At 45.2% G+C, this 25,539-nt stretch overlaps 4 protein-coding genes and 1 pseudogene across 10 annotated transcripts; 4 read left to right on the top strand and 1 right to left on the bottom strand.

Moving 5' to 3' along the window:
- Positions 1-3,762: 3,762 nt before the first annotated feature.
- LOC133930977 (protein CYCLOPS-like) lies at positions 3,763-19,106 on the bottom strand. Of its 6 annotated transcripts, none has more exons than XM_062377773.1 (18): positions 18,371-19,106; positions 18,102-18,267; positions 17,358-17,544; positions 17,137-17,244; positions 16,952-17,029; positions 16,274-16,864; positions 9,113-9,279; positions 7,281-9,001; positions 7,057-7,103; positions 6,447-6,587; positions 6,320-6,368; positions 6,175-6,227; positions 5,439-6,079; positions 4,777-4,823; positions 4,646-4,691; positions 4,390-4,438; positions 4,159-4,287; positions 3,763-4,058 (listed from the first exon to the last, which is right to left on the bottom strand). In XM_062377773.1, exons 8-18 carry the CDS (start codon positions 7,473-7,475, stop codon positions 3,938-3,940), a joined length of 1,518 nt encoding a protein of 505 aa, XP_062233757.1. In that variant the 5' UTR covers positions 7,476-9,001; positions 9,113-9,279; positions 16,274-16,864; positions 16,952-17,029; positions 17,137-17,244; positions 17,358-17,544; positions 18,102-18,267; positions 18,371-19,106; the 3' UTR covers positions 3,763-3,937. The 6 variants fall into 6 exon arrangements, with proteins under 6 accessions (XP_062233757.1, XP_062233762.1, XP_062233758.1 ...); XM_062377778.1 differs by having other exon boundaries at positions 16,274-16,356; positions 16,783-16,864; positions 18,102-19,106; XM_062377774.1 differs by having other exon boundaries at positions 16,274-16,704; positions 16,783-16,864; positions 18,102-19,106.
- LOC133930975 (large ribosomal subunit protein eL13y) lies at positions 9,796-12,075 on the top strand. 2 transcript variants are annotated; one of them, XM_062377770.1, is made up of 5 exons: positions 9,796-9,887; positions 10,350-10,470; positions 11,172-11,305; positions 11,421-11,579; positions 11,665-12,075. In XM_062377770.1, the coding sequence occupies exons 2-5, from the start codon at positions 10,362-10,364 to the stop codon at positions 11,887-11,889; spliced, it is 627 nt and encodes a 208-aa protein (XP_062233754.1). In that variant the 5' UTR covers positions 9,796-9,887; positions 10,350-10,361; the 3' UTR covers positions 11,890-12,075. The 2 variants fall into 2 exon arrangements, with proteins under 2 accessions (XP_062233754.1, XP_062233755.1); XM_062377771.1 differs by having other exon boundaries at positions 9,807-9,887; positions 10,355-10,470.
- LOC133930979 (superoxide dismutase [Fe] 1, chloroplastic-like) lies at positions 12,922-15,503 on the top strand (annotated as a pseudogene).
- A 637-nt stretch (positions 19,107-19,743) lies between the features above and the next one.
- LOC133930980 (acyl-CoA-binding domain-containing protein 1-like) lies at positions 19,744-21,649 on the top strand. Its single transcript, XM_062377779.1, has 4 exons — positions 19,744-19,900; positions 20,472-20,589; positions 21,200-21,262; positions 21,369-21,649. The coding sequence occupies exons 1-4, from the start codon at positions 19,889-19,891 to the stop codon at positions 21,449-21,451; spliced, it is 276 nt and encodes a 91-aa protein (XP_062233763.1). The 5' UTR covers positions 19,744-19,888; the 3' UTR covers positions 21,452-21,649.
- Positions 21,650-22,412: 763 nt separating this feature from the next.
- On the top strand, positions 22,413-24,837 carry LOC133930976 (uncharacterized membrane protein At1g75140-like). Its single transcript, XM_062377772.1, has one exon. It carries the CDS (start codon positions 22,428-22,430, stop codon positions 24,663-24,665), a length of 2,238 nt encoding a protein of 745 aa, XP_062233756.1. The 5' UTR covers positions 22,413-22,427; the 3' UTR covers positions 24,666-24,837.
- The last annotated feature ends 702 nt before the right edge of the window (positions 24,838-25,539 follow it).

Genomic DNA, 25,539 nt, shown 5'->3' on the forward strand with positions numbered 1-25,539 from the left:
CTAGTCGTTACTGTTCTGTCAGACCTGACCGGAGTATCCGGTGAACACCAGAATATCCGGCCCCAAATCCAAAAACGACGTCAGAATGGTCACAGAACGTGTCAGAACTAGTCGTTACAATTCTGTTAAGTTACCAGAGTCTCCGGTGAACACCGGAGTCTCCGGTCCTGACAGGGCTTTCAAAAAGACTAAGTCCGGAGACTTGCCGGACCCTCCGGCCTCTCCAGGTACCGGAGTATCCGGTGAACACCGGAGACTCCGGTCTTTTTATCAAAAAGATTAAATGCTAACTGAGACACCCCTGCCGGAGTCTCCCTCGGAAACTCCGGTTAAAACTTTTTCTCCTACTGGAGACTCCAATCTTTTCAATAAAAATAAAGACTTAACCGACACTATCTGGCGGAGTCTCACTCGGAGACTCCGGCCTCAAAACCTACAAACTACCGGAGTATCCGGTGAACATCGGAGACTCCGGTCTTTTTCTACCAAAATAAATCGGAACCGAGCACCCTCTGCCGGAGTTTACCTCGGAGACTCCGGACTAAACACTGAGTACCGGAGTATCAGGACTCATTGAACTTTTGCAGAACTAATCCGGTGTCCATGGGTGAGTGTGTCTCTCAACTTGTTGGTTCTAAAGGATATCTTGAGCATTGAGACACTAATTAAGCAATCAAATACAACCCTCTTAATAGAGCGGTTATCCTAGACTCAATTTCAAAAATAAAAGAATTTAAATCCTATTGAGTACTCTTAGTTGCTTCTCTTTTCGTTTCGACGGGCATCAAACGTCATATGTCTTCTCAACTAAGACTTAAACCTATTCATAAATTAGATAAACATATTAGTCTTTAATCGTTTTGTCATCAATAAACCAAAACCCACTTAGGGCGTCTAGATGCACTTTCACGGGGCCCGCCTGTCAGCGCATTCGTATCCGCCCATGCCTGCGCCCACTCCAGTAACCGCTGCGCGCACGCCGTTCGCTTTTGCCGGCACGCCCCGCCCCACGTGCCCACGCCCGCGCAACGGCAGCCTCCGTTCGCCTATAAAACCGCCCTGCAGCGTGCCGCCACCCCATCTGCCTCAAATCACTGAAAACCACCGAGCTCCATTGCCGCCGCCGCCGAGCTCACCGAGCAAATCCACTGTACCCGAGTCCCTCCCTCCACGTCTGAGCCGTCGCCAGCTTCGCCGGAGCCCGTGGAGCCCATTTCACCATTCGTCGAAGCCTCCCCGCCGCCGGAACAGAGATTTCACTGAACGCCGATGTCGGAGGGTTAACTCCTGTCGCAGGGATCCTGAGGGACCCCTTTTTAGAGATTCGGCCGGGGGGATGATTCTGAATATGTTTGCCGGAGAAATAAATGGAAATAAATGCGATGGCTGGTGGGGTGGAATGGTCTAATACGGAACGAAGTAAATGCACTAGGGGTTTAGACAAGTTCGGGCCGTAGGAGGCGTAATACCCTACTCCTGTGTGGATGCTATAAATGTCCTGGGAATGTCTCTCAGGAATGTGCTAGTTACAAGAATGTTTGTCTATCCTAGAGCCTAGGGCTCCTTGTTCTTCGGTCTGTGTGTATCTGTTGGCTTTGGGTGCTCTTGGACTTCTCGATCTTCTCTACTTCCTTAACTTCTTCAACCGTGCAGAGCTTGCCGGGCTTTTTCAGCTTGAGCGCTTGTAAGACCCTTTTTTTGCTTGAGCGCTTCAACTTGTCTTTGTCCGTGCTGCCAGCCGCTTTAAATACTCGCCGGCAGTAGCGTGCCCCGAATGGGAGGGCACGAGTTCCAAGACATCATAAATGGAAAGGGAGTCATCATAGCCTCTGTGCGAAGTGACGAGGGTTGAAAACGCGCACCGCGCCCGGTCATCAGTCGTCATGATGGCGCTGGCAATGAGCGCCGTGGAGGGGGCCCACTGGGCAGCCACGGAGCGGCCCGGCATGCCCGCCCTGTCTTGTTCGCCTGCCACAGCAGACGGAACGCCTCGGGCCTTATGACGTTATCTCGTCACTTAGTCTTCGTAGATCATCTGGGAACCCAGGTACTCGGGGACCACTGACTGTGGCCCCGAGCGCCCTCTCCCGGAACTTTTTTACCTCGCGGAGGTGACCCCGCGGGATGACGCCACGTGGCGAATCGCTGGCCTGGCCTCGGGATTCGGGGACCCCTGGTTCCTGATTCACCGACAGCCAATAAGCACCACTGTCGACCTTTAGTGGCCGTCGGCCACCGATCCTCCCCAACCGCTCTCGGCAGTCCGATCGTCGGTGAATGGCCCATATTAGAATGCCCCGTACCCTTTCGCAAACTAATAGGAAGTTGCCACGTGTCGCCCGCGTGTCAGCCACGTCAGCTCTCCGAGCCCAGTCAGTTTGCTGACGCATTAAATGTATTTTTTAGTTAAAAAATAATTCCTTAATTCCCAAAAATAGGCAATCTTACATTTAGGCCCCCAGACTCTTCTGTTTTCACAAAAGTACCCCTAGTTAGTTCTGTTTTATGCTTTTAGGCCCATGAACTTTTGGATAATTGCAAATAGGTCTCTGAACTTTACATATAAGTCCTCAGAGCCTTCTATTTTTGCAAATTAGTCCCTGTACTCTTTCAGAAAAGCCCCTGTAGAGTAAAACTAGCACAACTTTTTCATACGAGCTTCGATTTAGGCGATTTTTGCGCTCCCGAGATCGTAGCAACGTGTACTATCCTTTTGTAGCCTTTTTAGAGTTATTTGCCTCTGTTTTGTGTGCTGTACTTAGTTGTTATGTTTGTTTATTTTCTGATGTGCGCAATGGCTTTAGAAGACGAGCAGTGTGTCAGCCTACAAGACCAAACATTCGAAGACTTTGAGCAACCTGCATTTGAAGGCAAGTGTTCTTGACCACTTTGACACCGTTGTAGGGCCTCTGTAGTGGATAGAATCACTGTTAGCGGTGAAACCTTAGTGAGTGCTTATAGATTTGGAGGCGCTTTGTAACGGCCTTGTAGTGAGACCCTGGCTCTACACCCCGGAAGTGTAAAGCAAAACGAGGATCACGACTCGTGGGTAAAGTGTGCAAACTCTGCAGAGTGATAAAACCGATCGATTAGCCGTGCTCACGGTTAAGACCGGGCTTGGACTCTTCATAATTAGTGGGGATTCTGAGGGGTTGGTTTGGGTAGTCGGGTGGTGGAACTCCCGATGAGTCGGTAGCCGGATATGGGATATCTGGTGAGTCTGGTAGTTGGATGGAATCCGATAAGCTATGTTCTTTATTTGTTGGAGTTATAACCTAGTAAATAGGTTGCTAAGTCTTTTAAGTCTTGTTTAGTTGGGCTTAGTTGCAGTTATCCCGAGTCAAACTTTTCATTGTCATAAGCCTGTATGTCATACTATTTCCCTCACTTGCCGAGTACTCTGGGTACTCACACTTGTCTTCTCCCAACTACCGGATGCTGCTTAGAAGGTGAAGCTTTCGAAGATTTTTCGGACGATGGTGCTGAATTCTAGAAAGAGGAAGGCGTCGCTCTGAAGACCATGTCATAGGCTGGTGTTCCTCCGGATAATGTCTGTGGATGGATGGGAATCCTACTGCCGCTTGAAGATCTTTTAGTGTTTTCTTTTAGACCTGCGGGTTCTTTTGTAAGGAATATTTTCGTTATTAATGACACAATTTATGTTATCACTGATGATGTCACTATATATATAAAAACTTAATTATAACATACATATGAAATATATCTGATTTGTTTCTTTAAAAATCAGGTGTGACAACTTGCGGGGTGCTGGTATATGTTAAACTTGAGATAGTACTCCGTAGCATGGAAAGAATGGTACATTCAGGCCAGCACTGCAATTCTGCTGCCCTTCTGGATTGTGTGTGCATATGTATCTAGGACTCTTTCGAGTCTACTGCCATTAGTACAGAGAAATGAGTAAGCGTTCGTCAGGTGATCATGTGTTCGTGTCGGAGACAATTCGTTCGATCTCTTCTAGCAGCCGCTCCTTCTCTTCGGTCAAGTCCTCGTTCTGCTTCTGAAGCTCCTCGATCTGTTTGGTCTGTTCTGAATCTTTCCTGTAGTTGCATTGGGGTAAGTAAGGATTAGGAAGATGGCTCATGGTTACTTGACATGAATTCGACTTAGAAACATTTGTCCCTGAATCAGTGCACCCACCTGTTCATGAAAGACAGGTTAAGCTTTAGTGACCGGACCTCCTTCTCCAGATTTTCGCAGCGCTTAAGTACAGCTTGCATGTCGGATGGTATTACTGGTGTGGAACTTCTTTCCTTCGCTTCTGCCATTCTGAACCATAAAAATGCAACCCAACATCACAAACTGTGTACCAGTGAGAACTCATTGCTCAAGAACCATTTACATGCTTTTTTAAGGAGAACCATCACATACTTGCGTGAGCGCTCAACCCTGCGCTTCTTCGTAGGATCTCCTTCATCAGCTGCAAAAGCTAACTAGTTAGGTCTTTTGGTGATTAAGAAGACACTGTGCAAGTTGAAGTATATGATATTTCTCTAGGTGAGTGTGCTCGACTGCTCATTTGGCACAAGTATATGATAACTTCAAATGTCCAGTGAGCAATTATTTGGAGAAGTCACCATGTGCCAAATATTTGGTGACAGAAAAGAAAGTGGTCTGTTGGATATACCTGCTTGTTCTGATGAAATGGATCCCATTCGAGTTAGGGCACCTTTCTGTCAAATAATAAAATGACCATATTAAAACATCACACTAGAGGAAAAAAATTTCACGCTCCAGAAGTATGAAATCAGAGCTTACCTTGCTGTCATCCTTCAAATTATCTTTTAGTACCCTCTCCCTGTATTCTGTGCATTTGAGGAAATACACCAAAACGTTATTCACCCATGGCATCATTAGAGTAGAGGAGTGCTCAAAACAACCTCTCCCATTCAGTTCTGATGACTAATAGGCCTTGGCATAAGCTACCAAGTAAAGTTTTGCTATAAGTTGGGGCTTAATGCATTGATAGAATTAGAAGACTTTTACGGTACACCTAAATGAGTACATGCCGTCCATTTTTTTCATCCGATGGTTTAGATTGGCTCAATGATACTCTATCGCCCACCAGTATCATAGGTATCATTAAAGAGTATCATGGGTATCATAAAAGTAGGATTGGAAAAAAAAAATATGATAAACTTGTAAATTATATGTTTAATTAGGGAAGGTCAAAATATTAGTTTATTCTTCGGATAAGCTTTCACTTATTCTGTTCATTTCATTTATTAGGGTTTTCACCCTCCATCGGCCGGTCGATGGGTGGCGAAGGTCCGAAGTCCGGTCAGTCAATGACGTAATTACCCCTAAAGGTACTAAGATAATTACAATAATACCTACTAAAATGGACGGTTGGATCACAACAATAATACTCTCCACCATCTAGTATCATGGTGTACTGTAAAGGTTCTCTAGAATAATACCTTTGCCTTTTGATCTGCAGTCAGCTGTCCCATTTGCAGCATTTTGTCTAGTGCTCTCACAAACAGACATTGCTTGCCCCATAGGAGGCAGCTCATCACACACTTCAAATCCAGCTGAATGAGCAGTCATTGCAGTAGATGACCCGCTGTGGGAAGGCTCTCGAGATGCTGCACCGAGCCAAATTTGGTTCGCAGGAGCAACAAAGTTACCATTATTTGGTTCCATGGGCCTCTCGACTTGGGGAAGCATCAGGGAATCCTGAACTTGGGCAGTTGTCACTAGGGGAAAGATATTCGCTCCTCCAAGAATGTTCTGTTGGAACTGCTGAGTGTCATAAAATCCAAAAGAATTGCCTACTGAGGCGTCTTTGTTACAATGGCTAGCAAGCTTCTTGCGCTCGAGCGTATCCTTGAGCATGCTCACCACTGAGGTAACAGTATCTTGTGCTACCATATGTGGATTATCCAGAGGGGATGTTGATGAGCTTGAAGGAGATACAAATTTCGGAGTCTGAACAGGTGTGTTGCTCATTGGCGTGCTGTTTGTTGTGTTCGTAAAATCTTGTTTTAATTGGTCATTTGCTTCAATGCTTCCTGTAGTTATAGGTGCCATATGAGTTTGCATGGCAGCATACCTCCTCCTGCAAATATGACCAAATTTTGGAGAAATTTGAGGCAAAAACCATATATTTTCATGTGGAAAGGTAGTAGTGCACATGGAATCAGAAATTCCTGCCTTAGCTCTGACGAGCGACTTCTTGTCATTGGTTGAGTGCTGTGGAACCAGGCCTACAAATGAATAAATTGAGAAAAAATATTGCCTTTTACTCATTGTATAACTTCGTGCATATAGTAGTAACTGGATAGTGAAAATGGCTAACTTTTGCTAGAAGTAGATCACTGGCTTGCATTCCTTTCTCTGCTGCATTTCTGTCGAAAAACAAAATTAATATGGCTTAGACTATAAAGATCATAGTGAAGGTGATGCTGGCGCATAAAGTACAGTACTTGAGTGATTGCTGGTTGTGGTTATTCGGATATTCAACAGAAGGTATTGCTGAATTCTGCGGAATCAAGTTGTCAGTGACAAAATTTTGTTGACTGATGTCATGCTGTTGATTCGGAAGGCCAGCAGCTTCTGATGACAACCTGCATAGTTTTAACAATACCTTGCGAGTTAAGAGTTGTAAACTTGTAATTTACCAAATAATATCTAGTACTCATAATAGTAGCTCAATTTCATGTAAATTTCCACATTATGTTCAGTTAGCTGTGTAAAGTTCAGCACCATTTCCCAAAAAAAAGAAGTTCGGCACCGTTTACATGCTCGATAAAATAATGATCCCGTGCAGGACGACATTTTTTCTTCTTCTGGAAATGCATGATTACAATAGGAGTTGTTATTTCATGCTTTCCGACCTTTAATTGGGTAGTATGATCTATTAAGTATCCCGAGCCATAAGATGCTTGGAAAGCTTTTTCTGAGGTTAGTATCAATTCAATCGTTGATCTTTATTTTAAGGTGTTCACTCCATCCAACTACACAATTTCATTCATCGGTGCATACTTACAGATCTAGCCAATATGGTTAATTCTGTACCCTGTTCCAGTATCTTACCTAGATGGTTGTCGAGGGCGATTGTTCACTGAACCAAATCCTGGGATCTGCAAACAAGCAGCCACTAATTCAGTATTCATGTTCATATAGCCTACAAATATATCTTTTGTGTACTCTCTCAAATGATAGAAGAGTGATCCTCGGCACATGGGGCCTTTTCTTCTGAAACATGAATTACTGCACAGGGAGGAAAGAAACGACAGGAAAGTTTCAGAATTTCTTGCCTCTCCATTCATCAGCCAGCTGTTGAACAATTCCTCGCTGTCTTCTCTGAAACTCTGTGACATGTTCCTGAACCCCAACATCTCCATACTCGGCGCTGCCGCCACGCCCATCGAGTTCTCCATCATCGCGTTCAGGAAGATCTCCTCGCTGGTGTTCCTGAACAAGTCGGAGAAGCCCCTGCCCTCCATCTCCATGAACCCTCTCAGCTCAACCTCCCTTCTCCTGATGAAACACTTGACCAGATTGACAACAGGAGTCCCTAAAAGCTGTCTTTAGTAGTACTGCACTTGTAGGGTCACTAAGGGAAATCACTTGAATTCAAGCAACTCGGCAGAAGAGTTCAAGCACAGAAGACATGTACTATGTGTGTATTGCACTAGTTGGGACTAAACAAACTGATGGCAGGTATCTTCTCCCTTCAGTGGAGGCAAAGATTCCATTCTTCTCGTTTTGTCTCATCAGTGGAAAAATTGGCCTCTGAAGAATTTGACTGCTTTAGCGTCAATGAACCAATGCGCAAAGGTAGTCTATATCAGGTATGTATTAACAGAAGATGTGTACATTGCTTGAACTACCCATCTCATTATCTTGACATCTTGTGTACATATGTTCAAATTGCAACACAAAAATCAGACAAATCTTTTGATAGCTGCTTCAGAATTCTCTTGCTATGTTCTATAGTTGTTCCAAGATATCAAATGTTTGAACAATTTGCGTCTATTTGTTTACGTTCCAAGTGTTCCTGCTTAGCAATTTCTAGTAGCTTGGCCCAAGGTGATGACAGCATCAATGATGCGTATTGACATAATACTATAATTCAGCAGTTGCAGGAAGTGGATGGCCAGTCTAACCGCTCATAGGCCTACACGGCATTACAGCGACATATTTGAATCATATACTGACGCAAGGCTCAAAAGTGCCGGTTTGGAGTCGCCCTGACATGAACTTCTCACCAGATCATTTCTTCAACTGGTTAGGTGAACTAGCTCTCTCAGTCTCCGTCTTGTTTAATTGTCGGTATGTCGACAGGAAAAGTTTTGCTGACACTGACAACCCTCATATTTCATTCTCCTGTCTAACTGAAATTTCTACATGCTCCTTTGTCTGCATCAGTCAAAGCACCATTTTACTGGTTAGGTAACTACAAAAGGTGTACTTTCTCAACAGGAAAGTACAGAACAATTGTGGTAGTACCGATCAATTCGCAGGAAAGTACATCTGATTGCACTGACACCGACCTTAATCTTTCGTATTCATTTTCCATTTAGAGAAACAAGACTCCGTGAGCTCTGACCAGGACAATCAACCAAGATCTCTCTTGACCGTCCAGATACATCCCAGATGATTAGGTGGTCTGTCTGCATCAGCTACGATCATACGACCAATACAATACAGCGAGTATTCTGTATTCTACAGAAGCTGTATCTTGCAATCTTGCACCGTGTAGGATAGTGATTTGTAGCCTGTGCTCGTAGCTGTTGTCCATTCCTGCAAGCCGCATCTTACGAGCGGCACAGCGACGGACTCTGCCGCCGGCGCGCGACGCGCATCCCCGACGTCGACCGTATCGTCTGACCTCGGAGGTTGCGTTTCTTAATCTCCTCCTGATGTAGCCGGAGTGCCAATGCAAACTGCAACTTGCTTTCAGAGCTTTGAAATTGTCGTAGGTGTACACGATGGAAGGAGCAGGTTCAGGGTGTGCGTGTGCCTGCCTGCCTGCCTGCACAATTCCGGGCAAAAATTTAAGAAGAGATATTGTATTTTTTCCCTCGCAGTTTTTGATGGGACCTCGATTTGAATATTTGATGAAAGGGGATCCAGAGATTATTACAATATTTGCAGTTCCTTGCAAAGCCTCTCACGGTTCCAACGGTCAGACGAACACGATCTCCTGAGCTGACCTGGGTTTGAGACACAGCATAGTACATCCTCTCTGGGTGCTCTTTTTTAAAATATTTGTAGTTCCTTGATGTCTTGGCACATGCTTCAAGGTTCAGACTTCAGAGTCGTTCAGTATTGGACATAAACTCAATGTATAGAGATGTGCTATGAAAATACTGTTGAACGAATATGTATAGAGATATGCTATGAAAATACTGTTGAACGAATACGTCAAGAGTGAGATTGTAGTTTTGATTTTAGATAGAATCCGAAAAAGAACAAAATATTATTTGTTAAATTACCTCCTAATTTATTTATTTATTTTTATTAGTAAAACTAGCCATAATATCTGTAACCGGTAACGATACGGAAAAGGTGGAGGATCAAGATTGTAACCGGTAACGATACAAGAAGGGTGAAGGATCAAGATGGTTTTTATTAGATACGAGAAGAGTAAGGAGAACAGGTGATGCGCGAAGTAACTAGTGTTTTATATAGTATTGATTTAACGTTGACAAAGCGTAAAACAGTAAACTATGACTTCATGCGGAGATGCACTCCCAGCCTACGTGGAAATGGGCCGACATGGCCCAGAAATGGTTAAAAATGGGCCGGCCCAATAAGGGCGGCTTCGTCTCTTCTAACCCCGCCCGCTCCCCCGTCTCGTTCGTCCCGAACCCTAGCGCGCCGCCAGTTCGCTTCGTCCCCTCCGGCTCGCTCCCAAGGTATCCGTCTCAGCTGCTCGTCTCGCGCAGTATTTCCAGATCGATCGATGCAGGCATGCGGTGGCAGTAGTATTGGCTGGCCGTTTAGTTCGATCCGGCCTCTAGTTCGTTCGTTCGTTCGTCTGGATCACGGGTTCTCCCTGTACGCGCCTTGGTTTTATTCTTTGTTATGTTGTTATGTGATGCGATTGAGATATCTTTGACCGCGGAAGAGATCGTATGGTTCCACTTGGAATCCACGCAGTAGGCGAAGTTTTACTTGGTAGTCCTGGTTGATTCGTGCGTAGTCTTCGAGCGTTCTTGGGATCTAGGTTCTAGAACAGTGTGCAAACCTTAGAGTTAGTAAGTTGGTGTGAATTGGTGTACTTTGTGGCACTGTTAGTTATTGGTGTGCTGTGAAGTAATCGCAAGGTGGTGTAGATGAAACCTATGTGTTCTTTTTGGTTGTTTGATTTGGTGCAGGTAAGGTAAGCAATGGTGAAGCACAACAACGTTATCCCCAATGGGCATTTCAAGAAGCACTGGCAGAACTATGTTAAGACCTGGTTCAACCAGCCTGCCCGCAAGCAGAGGCGCCGCATCGGTAATTCTTCTATCCCCGGCCATTTCTTCTCTGTACCATACCGTCTTTGTATGAGCAAGTTGCTAGTCTACTGATGCATGTGTCTATGATCAAATGTCCTTTTGGGTAACGTTGTGTATTGATTATGTTTAAACAATGATTTTCGTGTTCACCTATGAATCTATCATAGCCTCTAAGTTCTGTAATTCTAGTTGCATAGGTCTGAGGACATAGATTAACCAATTTGATGGGTTACTTGTCGTGGAAATTATTTGTAGTTGTTTGTTGTTATGTAGTGGGAACTTCTTCTTTTTTTCTGGTGTGTATTTGTTCTCAATCTTTATGTTTAAATGTGAAAGCAAATTTTTCATGAAATACTCCACTTGAGAATTTGAGTACATGTCAGGTAGTTTCTGTTTGATGATTTACTTTTGGGTTCTGTGCACCGTATAATGTGCAAATTAGGCCTGAAGATGTCCTAATGTAACACTTACGTAAACTGTCTTGTTTGTTTTATTGTTAAATGCGCATATGATGCCAATGGATGTTTTAGACAATGTTTAGTTGCTGGTTTGTATATTTGCTGAAATAAATTAAATTTGCCTGGTTCATTCTAGTGCCACATGAGACATGAGTCATTAGGCTTTGGCTTGAATATTCTACTTCACCTTTTCTTTTCCTTATGAGCTGATGACTAATGTTGTTGGTGTTGCCTTTTTCAGCTAGGCAAAAGAAGGCCGTGAAGATCTTCCCACGCCCCACTGCTGGACCACTTCGCCCCATTGTTCAGTGCCAGTCACTCAAGTACAACATGAAGTCTAGAGCTGGGAGGGGCTTCACACTTGAAGAGCTGAAGGTAAACTTGATTGCTCACTTGAGTAGCAATTTAAGCGAAACTGCAGCTACTATTATGAAGACTTGCCTATTATTCTCGTTGGACTGGTATTCCATTGACTTGTTGCACATTTCAGGCAGCTGGGATTCCCAAGAAGCTTGCCCCAACCATTGGTATTTCAGTGGATCACCGCCGCAAGAACCGCTCACTTGAGGGTCTGCAGTCCAATGTCCAGAGGCTGAAGACCTACAAGGCCAAACTTGTAATCTTCCCAAGACGTGCACGCAAGGTCAAGGTGAAGAAGTTTTTCCTCCCTGTATGGTCAAATTTTGATGATTGGTTCCACATGTCAAAGATGTCTTACAATTTCCCTTTTGCAGGCTGGTGACTCCACCCCTGAGGAACTTGCCACAGCCACTCAGGTCCAGGGTGAGTACATGCCTATTACCCGTGGAGAGAAGCGCGCGATTGAGCTTGTCAAGGTGACGGAAGAGATGAAAGCGGTCAAGGCCTATGGCAAGCTCCGAATGGAGCGCATGAACAAGCGTCACATGGGTGTCCGGCAGAAGAGGGCTGCCGAGGCCGAGAAGGAAGAGAAGAAGTAAACGGTTGATCTGTGACACCAAAAATAGATGTTCTGCCCAGATTCTGCCCTAGCTTCTGTTGTGAGACTGGCGTTTTGATGTTGCTATTTATTTACTGTTTTGAGATCGTTGAAGGAAAGCAAACTAACAATACTATCTTAAGATGATTCAGTATTTGGCTGCATGTACAAGTGGTTCTTCATATCTTATCTGGCCCTTTCTGAGTTGCCAACATGGTGGTTTTTTGCATCTGTAATTTGCATGTTCTGCTAGTTGCTGGAGTGCTGGTGTGGCAATGCAAGGCTCAACATAAATTTATAGTGTCCAGATACCACTTCCAACTGCTGTACCGCAGCACAACTTAAATGCCAGTAACTAAGGTACGACTGCATGGGAATTCTACAGAAGTCTTTTCTCGATAAAATTTCATCAAAAATTATCTTCTAAAATACTCTTCGTTCAGGAACAAAAGCGTATTTTGTTCGATTTTAATCATTGTTTTTTTACAAAATTTATAGTTTATAGCTACAAAACCAATATGATGTGAAAGTATTTTGAAATATGAATCTAATTGTATAGTTTTTATATACTAAAAATACTTATAGTTTGATTAATTATTGGTCAAAATATATAAAAAATTTGAGTTTTTTAAAATAAAATACGTATTGTATTGTTGAACGAGGTAGTAGTGCTTAGAAGGCACATAAACCTAAAAATACTTATTGTTTACAGCTCCAGCTATAAGAATTCTTAGAGCAGTGTATTTTTAGCTTAAAAATCATTATATTTATATTTTAGACTGAAAATAGATACTTAAATAACTTTATATTAATTTATAAACACCAGATCTTAGGTAAAATTGAGAGATGGAGCCGTGTTAAACAGGATCTAATTCGTGTAATTATAATTTTAGAGGATTCTAATTCGTGTAATGGTAATGAAAAGTGAAAGATGAAATAATGAATTGGCACTGGCAGGCCCATAGAAGAACATTTGGCCCAATGGGTCCATGACGAGGCCCAAAGCCCGCGATTAGTTTGAGCCCATAAAGCTAACCCCCGCAGGGGATCGCTTATCCCCTTCGCCTCGTCTCCTCTCGCCTCTCAACTGAAGAGGAACTCGTCCATGGCGTCCACCGCTCTGGTGGGAGTGGGAGGCGGCATCTCTCTCTGTCTCGTTGCTGCCTGCGGCTGCAGCTCCACCTCCTTATCCTTATCCCTCCGCGTTGGCGGTGGCTCCCGACGGCATGGCCGCAGCCTCGTCCTCCCACGGAGAGGAGGCGCCGGAGTGAGTGTTCCCAGCCGCCGTCCACTTCTTGCCCTCCCCCCCCCCCCCCCCCCGTCTCTGTGGCGTTCGAAAGTTCGTTGTTTTTGGACTTGGGTGGTAGTTCGTGCTTGGTTATCTTTGGATTCTTGCGTGTTGTGGCCTTGTGGGATCAGTGTAGGTGGTTCTTGCACTCAAATTGTGTGCAACTGTATTTACCTCTCATTTCTGTTGATTAAGTTAGGTGAAATACAAATCAGGGTAGAGTTATGACCTTTTGTTGAGTTCATTTCAATTCCCAACTATCAAGCCATTAGATTAGCTACAACATTTTTCGGTTGGAGGACTACTGCAACCTTTCACTGTGGAAAATTAGGACTTGCAACACCTTTTTTCCATGGGAACTGTATCATGTTGGATCAAAGAATCCTCGTCAGCATGAGATGCTTGGTTTGATGTGGTAGAGTGAATGTATGTGATCAGGGAGAGAGGACAACGAGATGGGATATGCTTCATTGTGCCAATGAGGTGAATGTGGTGACTGAGGATGACACCGTGGATGATGAAGCTACTGACGATGAAACAGACCCTGATGCTGCTACTGATGAAACTAGTGATGCCGATGGTGATACTGAAGATGCACTCCCTGACGATGTTGCTTCCGCTGAATGCATAAAGCAGCAGCCTCTCCCTTACGCTTCGGTAAGTACAGCAGAAGTATAATTTTGCTAAGCGCAAATGGAATGGTGGATATAATTTCCAAGGAAAAAAAATGGAATGGTGGATAGGATGGTAATGCAGGATGCTCTGGAGCCATACATAAGCAAGGAGACGGTGGAGCAGCACTGGGGAGTTCATCAGCAGATGCATGTGGAGAGGCTCAACAGCATGATCGGTGGCAATGAGTGGGAGGGGATGTCACTGGGGCAGATGATGCTCGCCTCCTTCAACGAGGGCAGGGAGCTGCCCCATCCTCCCTTCTTCCATGCTGCACAGGTACCATTGCACAGGTGCCGACTTGTATATCCTTCAAGTGCCTAATTATTGGCCATGTTTTCAGATATGGAACCATGATTTCTATTGGTGATCAATGAAACCTGGCGGTGGGGGCAAGCCCCCGGAGCGGCTTCTGAAGTTTATTAACATGGACTTTGGCTCCTACGACGGCATGATCCAACAATTCATGGATGCTGCAGTAACTCAATTTGGTTCTGGATGGGTTTGGCTTTCTTGTAAGTGATACTAACAACCACGCCTTCAAGTTTACTAAACCTGCACATGTTGATGCCATGAACTCTTTTCTGTTACTGCTTGTAGACAAAGGAAGCAAGTTGCCTTATTTCAATTCAAAAAGCCCAATCCCATCTGACAATTATGGTAGGCTGGTCATCTCAAAGACTCCAAATGCCATCAATCCTCTTGTCTGGGATCACTCTGTGAGTATCAACCCTGCACCCCCCCCCCCCCCCTAATCATCATGAGTCCATGACTATCTTCCATAGGGGTCTCATGAATCTATTTCTTTGGCAGCCACTCCTTGCAATTGATGTTTGGGAGGTTTGTATGCTGCAATCAAGTTCCTTTTCCTTTCCCTTGCATTTTCCTGAAAAATTATCTTTACTGACAATTCTCTTCACATTGGGGAACAGCGTGCGTACTACCTGGATTACGATGTTAGATGGCAAATGATCTTAAACTTTCCTCAGTAGTTAAATAATTCATATTTTTTTGACTTAGTTTGTATCTCGTTTTGTCCTTGCAGAATCGAAGGGCTGATTAAGTCTCCGCATTTCTGGAGAAGCTTGTGTCATGGGAAATGGTTGAGTCCAGGCTCAAGAAAGCAGTTGTACGAGAGGTGGAGAGAGATGGGCATATCAGCAGAAGGCATCTAAGGAAGCAACTTTTAGCTCGGGCGAAAGGCCAGAGTAGAGCTAGGCCTCGGCAGGGCAGACCAGCAGCGAGGCGAGGAGGAGACCAAGAAATCGCCAGCATCAGTCCCGCGGAAGCATGACAGTGCAGCTGGTACATAAGGTGCATCAGGTCGCTTGTGTAGCTGAATTGAGCCGCGAAGACGGCACCTGTCGCCCGGACAGCCATGGCAGACGATCAAATCTTTTGGATGGCAGCCTTCAAAGTTTATGAGCGCATGCTGGTTTGCAGAGGCTGCATACCCCACGATACTGCGCGGGCTAAGTTTTGGTAACTAGTTTAAGGGTAGAGGTAAAGTAGCTAGACAGTAATTCGCCTGCGAACTCAATTCAACCAAAACTAACAGGATTCATACCAGTTTTGTCTAAGCCAAAAAAATGGCTTGTATGACATGTGCTATTCTGAATGACAAACCAAAAGCCAAAAAAATGGTTTGTATGACATGTGCTATTCTGAATGACAAACCAAAAGCGAAAAAAATTGCTTGTATATATGCTCAATTATACATAATCATGTCCAATTACAAGTATACATCTATACACTTCAAATGGCTGGTTGGATCGCCTCAGGCGGGCACTTACTAGGAACAATTTGTAGGTTCTGAATAAATATGTTGTTGGTTTCAGATAGGCTCTTTTATTTTGCGAGTGGTAAGAATGTACCACTTGATATGGAATATTTCTGTGCTCTGATTTATTAGCTAAACATGTCATTTATCCTACTCGTGTTGCATTTTTTTCTCATTGCAAGAATTGTTTGCATTGAATTGGAACCCCCAAAGTGCATCTACCTTGTTTGGTATCAGAGAAAGATGGGAGAGGAAGAGACTACTTATCGGTTGATGGTGTATGTTGCTGGAGCACTAGAGCAGTAGTTGGAACTTGGTGATCATACTTTGGGGTGTATATTAGTGAATCTAAGGTATCTATCAATCCTTTTTAATTTAATCAATTATAGTATTTTGCCCGTGCGTTGCAACGGGAGGCAAAAATTCGTAGAACTTCTGAACCGTGTATCTGATATAGAGCTTGACAAATTTAGGTGCCGATACGAACACTGTTATGCAAAAATAGAGGACTGACCAAGCCATATCCATAACTGAATGTTTAAACATAATACTCTATCTCTAGAGGAGCAACTACTATTATATATGATGTTTTGTGAATGTTGGTTAACAAACTAAGATAGAGGTACATATTTAGGGAATTGTTACCTTGACGGCTTTGTGATGAAGAAGGAAAGTCATAGCGATGATGACGCTATGTGTATTGATCAATCAAGGTGATATTTTAGCTCCTGTAACACATGAGAATTAAGTTTTGGGATCAAGAGAAGTGTTGAAACAACAATCTCCACACTAAAATTCTAGTTCGAGGAAAACTACAGAATCTTTATATTAAATGTCATTACCTTCTAAACAATGGTTTATGATTAAAGGTTGAACACTATCACTGTGAGTACCAAAATTTGTTTTTGAAACAAAGCAATGTGCTGTCAGATGAATCAAAATTGACCACTGATTCCTTTTACCACCTTTGGATGCAATAAATCTATACGAATTATGTGATCAAAAATATTATGCTAACATAGAAAACAGTACTGCCTTAAGAGGAAGGGGCCGCATGGTGTACGTCTTTCCACTACCTGAGTGAGAATATTAGTTGAAATGATATCAAGTATGCTGCAGATATACAATGTATCTAGAGAAGATCGGATGTATACCAGTTTGTCCATAAACAAAACAAGCTGCCTTTGTTCGATTAAAAATTGCAAGAACCACAGGTTCTATTGTTTCACGATAAACCTATAAATTGGATGAAGACAGGTGACTGAGAATGAATTTACAATACTTAAAAAACATTAATGAAAAGGGTATACAATTTATACCTACCTCATCATTTGGAACATCTTCGTCTAACACAGTATCAGATACAAGCTCATGCTTTTCAACATATTCAGTAAGTTCGACCTGCGGAATGATGTGCTAGATATTGAGCATTGAGTGAAAACTGTCAGAAGCTTAGTATTCTCAGGAACATTGGCCATAAATACTACAAATAGAAGAAACAAACAAACCTTAAGTTTAGTCTCATGGACAGTCAGAGAGTTTGATCTTTATTCAATGTCTATGATATCTTCTTCTTTCTTTGATATTTCTTTTTTGTTAAGTGGTCTTTTGCGCACCTGCATTTGACATATCCAATGGAAACTATTAGACTGGAAAGGTTACGGTAGTTTCCGCTAAGCCAATAAGGAATATTTATCACCAATTGTGGAGCAAAAATAAAGGAACATACCACCACTTTGATTTTAGCAACAGGCGCTGCCTTCACTTTCTCAGGGAAGGTCTTCAGGTAGTTTACTTTCAGCGAAAACGGTGGACTTGCTCATCTGGTTATTTGCCGCGAAGCTCAGATCTGAATCATCAAAACCTCCTCCATAGCCAAACTTTTGGGCACCATCATACATCCCTAGTACTTGAAACTGTATAGATAAAATATGAACTTTAGCTCAAGTTATTATAGAACTGTCAATGTGGAAATGAGTAGATATCCTTTTTTGCAATACCACATTGCCAGGGCAGAGGTTAGGATTAAAATCAAATCGTTACATGACTAAATACATAGCATCATCTCCTCACCAAAAAAAAAAATGCATAGCATCGTCTGAACTAATGAACCAAATTAACTTTTAACAATTCAACAGCTACAATCAACATACTGATGTGGTGCCGCATCTCAACATCCAATCACGATTCTACCAAAAAAAATATTTGTTTAACATTCTAGCATCTGCACATGAAAAATAGTACGCCTAAAAGAAGACCAGAACACTGTATTCGCTTTCCAAATCGCTGATCAATTCAAAAACTAAATAAAAGCGATAGTTCCACGATCCCATGACCCTCCATTCACATTCAGAATGTCAGATCCACCACATCGACAACTTTCTCAAACAATATGATTAAACCCCAGCCACACGAGAACACCAAAACAGAAATAGCAACTAAAAAAATAAAAGATAAAGCTGATTAGTCTCACATCGGGGATTAGCTCGGTGTTGAATGCGTGGAGGTCGAGCAGCCTGGGGCTAAGCTGCTGCCTCTGCCCCGGCAAGTCCCTCGCCATCACTGTCACCACCGTGACGTCCCCTCCCCGCAGCTGCCTCGGCGTCGCCGGCTCCACCGACACGAAGATCTCTCCATCCCTGCACCACACCCCGCCGCGGTGCGCTCACAAAAACACCCGTGATGAGCTCAGCCAGAGAACTCGCACCTCCATGCAGATCTCTATGAGCCATCGGCCCGTACCTGTTGTGCCCATAGGCCGCGCTTGTTCCGACATTCCACTGTAGCCCCTGGGCTCTGAACTCCCTCCTGTGCCCGGCCGCTAGGGATGAAGGATTGGGGGCGAATGGATGGCGGAACACGCGGTAGTCGATCGTCTCGGGCTGGCCCTGCTCCTTGGGACGGAGCTCGACATCCCTGAGGAGCGCGGTGGTGGTGAGCGCCCAGCGCTGGAACCGCACAGCGGTGGGGAGGCAGCCGCAGCTGCGGAGGCCCAGGTCCGCGCCCGCCAGGAGAGTGAAGGGGGCCGCTGCCGTCACGGACGTTGTGGCCGCCGTCGTCATCCAGGCGAGCTGTGAGGGTCGTCGGGGTTGGTGGTGGTGGAAGAGGAGGCGGCGGTGGCGTCCACTGGACCGCCCCCGACCTCGGGGAAGCCGGATCTGGTGAGGGAGGGCAGAGGAGAAGATGGCGAGCGGAGCTGGCGGTTGCGGTTGGGGCGCTGTGCTGTGCGGTTGTTTCGGCGGTGGTGGCGGCGGGGAAATATCCATGGGCCCAAGACGGTTTGCCCGGGGAGGGGGTGGGGGCGCGGAGAAGGCGGCGGGTGGGGGCGCAAGCACGGGCGGGGAATCAGGGAACGAACAACGCGGGCATGGCGGGGAATCAGGGATCGAGGGCACAGCCGTCCAGAACAGCGACCGGAGGCGATGCTTAGCAGAGGAATCGCGATGGGAGGCGAAGGAATATTCGATGGTGGACGGATCACGCCTTGTTCCTTTTTTTAAGTAGGAGAGATACTGGTCTTTAAAAAATTACTTAACTTGAGAAAAATAATGTTATTGGTTGGAAAAAATAGTTGGTAGGTAGCCTTAGATTTACCAAATTACACCCCTAATCGTACTAAAATCAGATTCTCGTGAATTTATCTGATTTATACCTAATGCGTAGGTCACCAGCATCGCATGACTACAAGATTCATAGCAAGAGAATTATAATCAACTTGCTTAAATTAGGTCAACCACAAAGTTTGTGATTTCTAATCTACTCGTACATGCCTGGAATATCCAGATGAAACTTCGAACCGATTGTGCGTTCCAAAATAATAATAATCTAATTTGGTGTTCTTCCGTGGCATGCAGATTTGCTCGTCAGAAACTCCAAACCTGCGTGATAAAATCTAGGAAGAAATAAAACAGGCCACAAAAAATATAATTTTTTTGTTCTGTTGTTGAAAATCGAAAAAGATTATGCATATGAAGTACTAGAAGATATCGCCACACATGAGGTCTATCCTTGACCGTCTACGGGCCTAACTCCAGCAACGGTCCAGATCGCATTCACCAACGGTCCAGATCGTGACGCGTACGAAAACATCTCCCGGAACCAGTATGTAAATTGCACCAAGAAGGAGGTCCTGTTCGGGAATATCCCTTGCCCATATAAACGAGTCGCCATCGAGCGAGGCTCCCCGTGTCCCGTCCGCCGCTCGAAGCAATCGACTCGAACGAAGGGATCGAGAAGAGCAGCGTCGTTGCCAGCATCGACATGGGTTTGCAGGTAGGAATTCTCCGTCTGAACTTGCAGTATCTGCCCCATCTCGAAGCGTAGCTTTGTATCTTCCAAGAACGATGCGTTTAGGTTGGAGAAATTTGCCGTCTTCAGAAGGGTTTCTTGGATTCTGTGTGTGGCTGATTTGGTGTTAGATTCGCAGTTATTTGACTTTGTGCAGTAGTATGTGTGTATCTTATGATTCTTATCTACCTGTTGTTGGTTAGTGAGAAGATCAGAATCTGGATTAGGTGATGATGTTGTACAGTTCTGAATTATATTGATCAATTTTGTGGTTCAGATTTCGTCATGCAGCAATATTGCAACAGCCTTGCTGTCTCAAACCTAACATATCAATCTATTATAGTGCTATATGCCTATGTTATTTGTTTATGGCGTGTAAGTCAGTCATGCTTAGTTCTGAAATTGTAGCATCTACATGCACAGAAATTGCGACAAAAGATTGACTCTGTTTTCCCCTTATGCACACTAGTACAGTACTCATACTCCTTGCAAAGTTCAAGTTCATCCATGGTGATGAAAGAATGGCTGATCGATTCTCTCCGTGTTTCCTTCGCAGGAGGAGTTTGAGGAGTACGCCGAGAAGGCGAAGACCTTGCCTGACACAACTACAAACGAGAACAAGCTGATCCTCTATGGCCTCTTCAAGCAGGCAACTGTTGGCGACGTCAACACCGGTATGTGTATGCCTTTTCATCTTCTTGAACACTTTATTTCTGCTCAAATGATTTAAGTTTTCATGTGCTTTCAAGTTCAGTAATATGCTGTCTTGCTTAAGCTAGCAATAGGCGTCCATGGTTTTTCATGGTGATTGGGCATGCTTACTTATCTCTGTTTTTAAACACCAAAAAAGTTTTCTTTAATGGCAAAAGGTTTATTTGTCTTATGGTTTGCTTAAATTTGTCATGGTTTCATGACCGATGAGTGTAAACCCATATGTACTTGATACATGTGGATTTTAGGGGCCACAATATTTTCATGGAACACCTTGTGAGTACAGATGCAGACTACCGTACAGAATTACAGATTGTTACTCATGATGCGTGATGGTGAAATCAGTTAGCACATCAAAATTGCAGGAACCTGTTGATTCTCGTGACTATTGTAGTTGCTAGCACTCTAAGCAACCTTTTGGTTTTGTTAACGTGTAATACTTCAATCTCCTAGTTGCGAAGCGAGATTCAAAATATATAGAATTCCCAAATGCAGGGGACTTAGTTTTCAAGCTGTTCTACATCTTTCTCTTTTCTCACAAGCTTGTCATAACATTCCTATTTCTTCTGTCAGGGCGGCCTGGCATTTTCAGCATGAAAGACAGAGCCAAATGGGATGCTTGGAAGGCTGTTGAAGGTTTATTGATCTCTTCCGTGCTTCAAATTCCTTTCGACAATGTTCCTTCTTTCTCTCCAGACTCCCCATTTGTTCTTACAGATCCTTGGAATTTTGGTATGAGCAGGGAAATCCAAGGAGGAAGCGATGACCGATTACATCACCAAGGTGAAGCAGCTGCTGGAGGAGGCTGCTGCATCCACTTCTTAGACTCTAAAACATAGTCCATATTCCTGCGTATACATCAATAAACATATATCATTGTTATTTGTTAGATGGTTTGTGATGTTATCTGCACATGTAATAGTTTGTAGTCATGGATATTTATCGTCGGTTAAGGCTGTACGCTTTTGTGAAAACAAGTGAATGTGATATCAGTTGATGCCTGTATGGCTCATCTTTGTTAAATCTGCATCCATTTTTCTACATACTTGTTCTCTGTAAAGCATTTTTTTTTTGTCCATTAGTTGGGTATGAGGTTTGCAGCCACAATTCTGCAGGTCCCATAGATATCTGCACACATTTTCTCTTTTTTGTTAGAGTATCTGCACACATTTTCTGATGAGATATCAACTCGAAGGAAAAACATGATATATCCTATTTTCTATTTCCAAGGAACAGATAGGATTTGGAGGACATGGGCGCCATTGAGAGTGAAGTTTTTCATCTGGCTCGTGTCGCGGCGGCCTATTTGAATGGTGGACAGGCGTGTGAGGCACAGGTTGGACGCTCACTCAACTTGTTGGTTTTGCGATTAGGAGCTTGAATCGGTGGATCACCTACTAGTCCGGTGCCCCTACTCCAAGTCCATCTGGTGGGAGTCTCTCTCGTGGGCTCGTCGTGTTTGTGCTTTCCTCTTGGATGCCTTTATTCAAGATTGGTGGGCACGCATTATCTCCCTGCAGCTGACGGTGATGCGGAAAGGCACCAACACGCTTTTCATGCTTGTTGCTTGGCATTTTTGGAAGGAACGTAATGTCCGCTTATTTTGCGAGTAGTATGTTAGGCCTCACGGCACTTCGATGCCGCCTTGCGCAGGTCCCCACGCGTTGCATTTGTAACCAAACTTTTGGTGTTTCCTGCTTCTTAATACAATGATGCGTAGTCCTTCTATATTTTCGAGGGAGAAAAAGCCCTCTTGGCGACATATATGTGCTTAGTTAGTTACTGTTTAGTTTACGATAATATGGAGTTAGACGACTATTTCTTGTGTAACTTCGACAATAAAACAAAAGATGTAAAGATGATAAAGGAAACCCAATCGGAGCCATTTTCCAGTAATGAACCTCATGCTGGCTGGATCATCAAATCAGTAGTGTTAGTAGTGAACACTGGTCCTACTGACACCCTGGCCCCACCGCAGTGCCAGTCAACGAGCCCTTCTTCCTGCACGCGTGCGTACCACCTCGCTGACAGGTGGGGCCTCAACCGCTTTCCCCAGACCCCTCGGCCTGCTCCTAATCCAACCTCCAAAACCGTACTCCCCTCCTGCTCGCAATCACTGACAACCATGCCCCACCGCGTCGCCGCCCTCTTCCTCCTCCTCCCACTCGCCGCCGGCGGCGCAACGGGGGAAGCGACCGAGCCGGTGGCGCAGGCAGGTGTGGTGTCGGAGGCCACGCTGCTGAAGAGGCACGCGGCGCAGCTCGCGAGGCTCGAGGAGCTCACGGAGTCGCTCGCCAGGTCCGTCCACGCGCTCGAGTCCGCGCTCGCCAGATCCGCAGAGCCAGATCCCCCGCCGCCGGGCACTTCGGCAGCGGTGGTCGGCGACCGGCGCCCCCCGCTGGGCGTGGCGGTCACGAAGCGCCAGCCGGTCTGGTCGGAGCGCTTCCACTTCGCGGCGGCAGTGCGGCTCGGGGACGGCGCGTACGTCGCGGCGGCGGCCGCGCTGCCCTTCGAGGACGCGGACGGGCTCACCAAGTACTTCGCCGTCGGTGACTCCCGCGGCCGCGTCTTCGTCTTCTCCGCCGCGGGGGACGCGCTGCTCGAGCTGGAGGCCGCCGCCTCCGGCGAGTCCCAGGTCACCGCGCTCCTCGCGTACCTCTCGCCTCGCCGCACCGACTGCCTCCTCTTCACCGGCCACGCCGATGGCTCCATCGCCGCTCACCGGCTCATCGAGTCGTCCCCGCACGGCGACGACTGGCTAACTCTCGCCGCCGCGTCCTCCCGCCTCCTCGTCCGTGGCCTCGATGCCTCCCCCGTGATCCACCTCGAGGCCCACCACGCTGGCCGCGCACGCTACGTGCTCTCCTGCGACGCCAGCGGCCGCATCCGCGTCTTCACCGAGAACGGCACGCTCTACGGGACCGCCATCGCCTCGTCAACGCCTCTCGCCTTTGTAAAGCAGCGCCTTCTCTTCCTTACAGAAGCCGGAGCCGCCTCCCTCGACCTCCGCTCCATGTACGTCCGCGAGACACCCTGCGAGGGCCTTGCTGAAGCGCTCAATGGCACCCGCGTCAAGGCCTACTCCTTTGACCCCTCTGAGCGCTTCAAGGCCTATGGCTTCACCGAAGCCGGCGACCTCGTGCATGTCCTGCTGCTTGGTGATGTTGCCAGCCTCAAATGCCGGGTCCGTGCCGTCAAGAAATCTGAGATCGATCTAGTCACGATACAGACGATCAAGGGTTACCTCTTGGTGGCAAGCCAAGATAAGATCCTTGTGTACAACACCTCGTCTCAGTATTATGGGAGGGTTGGTGCGCCCAGACCGCTCTTTGCCACAAGCATCAAGGACATCAAATCTGTGTTTGAGGGTTCTGGTGGCGTGCTGCCCACTCCACCAGCTGGGAAGCCTGTTATTGCGGCAGACCGTGAGAAGCTCGTGATCTTGGGTCTCGGTGATGGCCACATTGCCATCTATCGGTCCAACTTCCCAGTGTACAAGCCTGAGAGCAATGCTGTGGTGTGGAGTGGTCCGGCGCTGCTTTTCCTATTGTTCTTGATTGGCATTTGGCAAGTATATGTGAAAAAGAAGGATCCATTGGAGTGGACACCAGAGGAGACATTTAACACCTCTATAACAGCTCCGACAGGGAGCCTTTTGAATCCAACTAGTGACCGAGGCTTTGCAGATAGCACTACAAGAACTGGTGATCGAGGCTATGTGGATGGAACATCTAGAGCCAGTGATAGAAGCTATGTAGATGCCACTACAAGAGCTACAGACCGAGGCTATGCTGAGGCTGGTAGGGCTGTGGATCTACGTGGCGGAGCGTTGAGAAGTGCTCCAAGAAGGTATGTGTCCCCTACTAGATATGCAGGAACAACTGGAATTCAATACCGACCTGCTTCGGTCGAATCTGGGCTTAGAGTCACCCCAGAGCTGAAGTACCGAGGCCCAGGTATGGAGCCCCCTGGTTTCCCCAAGAAACGGGACACATTGTTCTCGAACAACCAGGCTGTAGTAGATGATCATGTTGATTGAGGGTTTGGCTAGGTCGCTGTAGGCAGCCCCCTAAATTTTGATCTGGTTTTGAAGATCCTTTTGGATGCCAGTGATCTACATATGTGGTGTTGTATGTTGTAACTCAAAAGAATGTTGTTTTGTACTAGTATGTTACAGCCATTTAAATATGATGCTGCAATTGGTGAAATAACATGGGAATTATGGGTTGCATTTGTTCGTTTTATACTTTATAAAATATGTGCAAGGATGTCCAAGTCATTTTGCTACTGTTCTCATCTTTACTGATGTACGAAAATTCCTTAAGTTTATAATGATTTCTAGTAGTGCTAGGATGTATGAAATCGCTCTAATACTAAAGGTGTTAGTAATTACTAACTAATACTAGTATTAGGTGTCTTTAGTTGCATCTAAAGAATTGTATCGTGATTTAAATTGGGGGAAGCCAGTAGATTCAGTGAATGAACTTGCATTGTAGCTACCCATAGGACATCTCAAAATTATGTTGTGAAACAGCAGAGAAAAGATCTTTCAAATCTTGCTTCAGTTAAGATTGACAGTGACATGATTTGCACACTTAAGTACAATATATCACGTGATGCATTTGAACCTGCATTTTCAATCACTATCTGTATCTGATCCCTATCACTATGTTGCATCAAGATAAGGAGGATCTGCTCTGCTCATCACTTTTTTCGAAGATATTTTGCCAGTATTTGATGGTGCTACATCATCTTAAGCTGTTGATACTGACATGGGGCTAAGTTGTAGCCTCTACTGGCTATTTTTGTGTTTTTCTTGACATCATGTGTGCCCCCATTCATCTGCTTCCCATCTGGAGGATAAAAAATTCAGATACCTGAAGTTCATCTTGCCATCACTTAACCTATTTTTA

The sequence above is a fragment of the Phragmites australis genome, chromosome 10 (genome assembly GCF_958298935.1).
Source record: "Phragmites australis chromosome 10, lpPhrAust1.1, whole genome shotgun sequence".
NCBI lineage: Eukaryota > Viridiplantae > Streptophyta > Magnoliopsida > Poales > Poaceae > Phragmites > Phragmites australis.

What these genes read in the sequence shown, in the direction of transcription:
- LOC133930976 (XM_062377772.1), top strand. Translation starts at nt 22,428, where the DNA reads ATGGAGTTAGACGACTATTTCTTGTGTAACTTCGACAATAAAACAAAA.
- LOC133930980 (XM_062377779.1), top strand. An exon ending in TGTTGGCGACGTCAACACCG is followed by an intron (nt 20,590 to 21,199) that starts GTATGTGTATGC and finishes TTCTTCTGTCAG; the next exon opens with GGCGGCCTGGCATTTTCAGC. An exon ending in TGCTTGGAAGGCTGTTGAAG is followed by an intron (nt 21,263 to 21,368) that starts GTTTATTGATCT and finishes TGGTATGAGCAG; the next exon opens with GGAAATCCAAGGAGGAAGCG.
- LOC133930975 (XM_062377770.1), top strand. Translation starts at nt 10,362, where the DNA reads ATGGTGAAGCACAACAACGTTATCCCCAATGGGCATTTCAAGAAGCAC. An exon ending in CAAGCAGAGGCGCCGCATCG is followed by an intron (nt 10,471 to 11,171) that starts GTAATTCTTCTA and finishes TGCCTTTTTCAG; the next exon opens with CTAGGCAAAAGAAGGCCGTG. An exon ending in GACGTGCACGCAAGGTCAAG is followed by an intron (nt 11,580 to 11,664) that starts GTGAAGAAGTTT and finishes TCCCTTTTGCAG; the next exon opens with GCTGGTGACTCCACCCCTGA.
- LOC133930977 (XM_062377773.1), bottom strand. Translation starts at nt 7,475, where the DNA reads ATGGAGATGGAGGGCAGGGGCTTCTCCGACTTGTTCAGGAACACCAGC. An exon ending in GTGATCTACTTCTAGCAAAA is followed by an intron (nt 6,228 to 6,319) that starts GTTAGCCATTTT and finishes ATTCATTTGTAG; the next exon opens with GCCTGGTTCCACAGCACTCA. An exon ending in CTGCAGATCAAAAGGCAAAG is followed by an intron (nt 4,824 to 5,438) that starts GTATTATTCTAG and finishes TCAAATGCACAG; the next exon opens with AATACAGGGAGAGGGTACTA.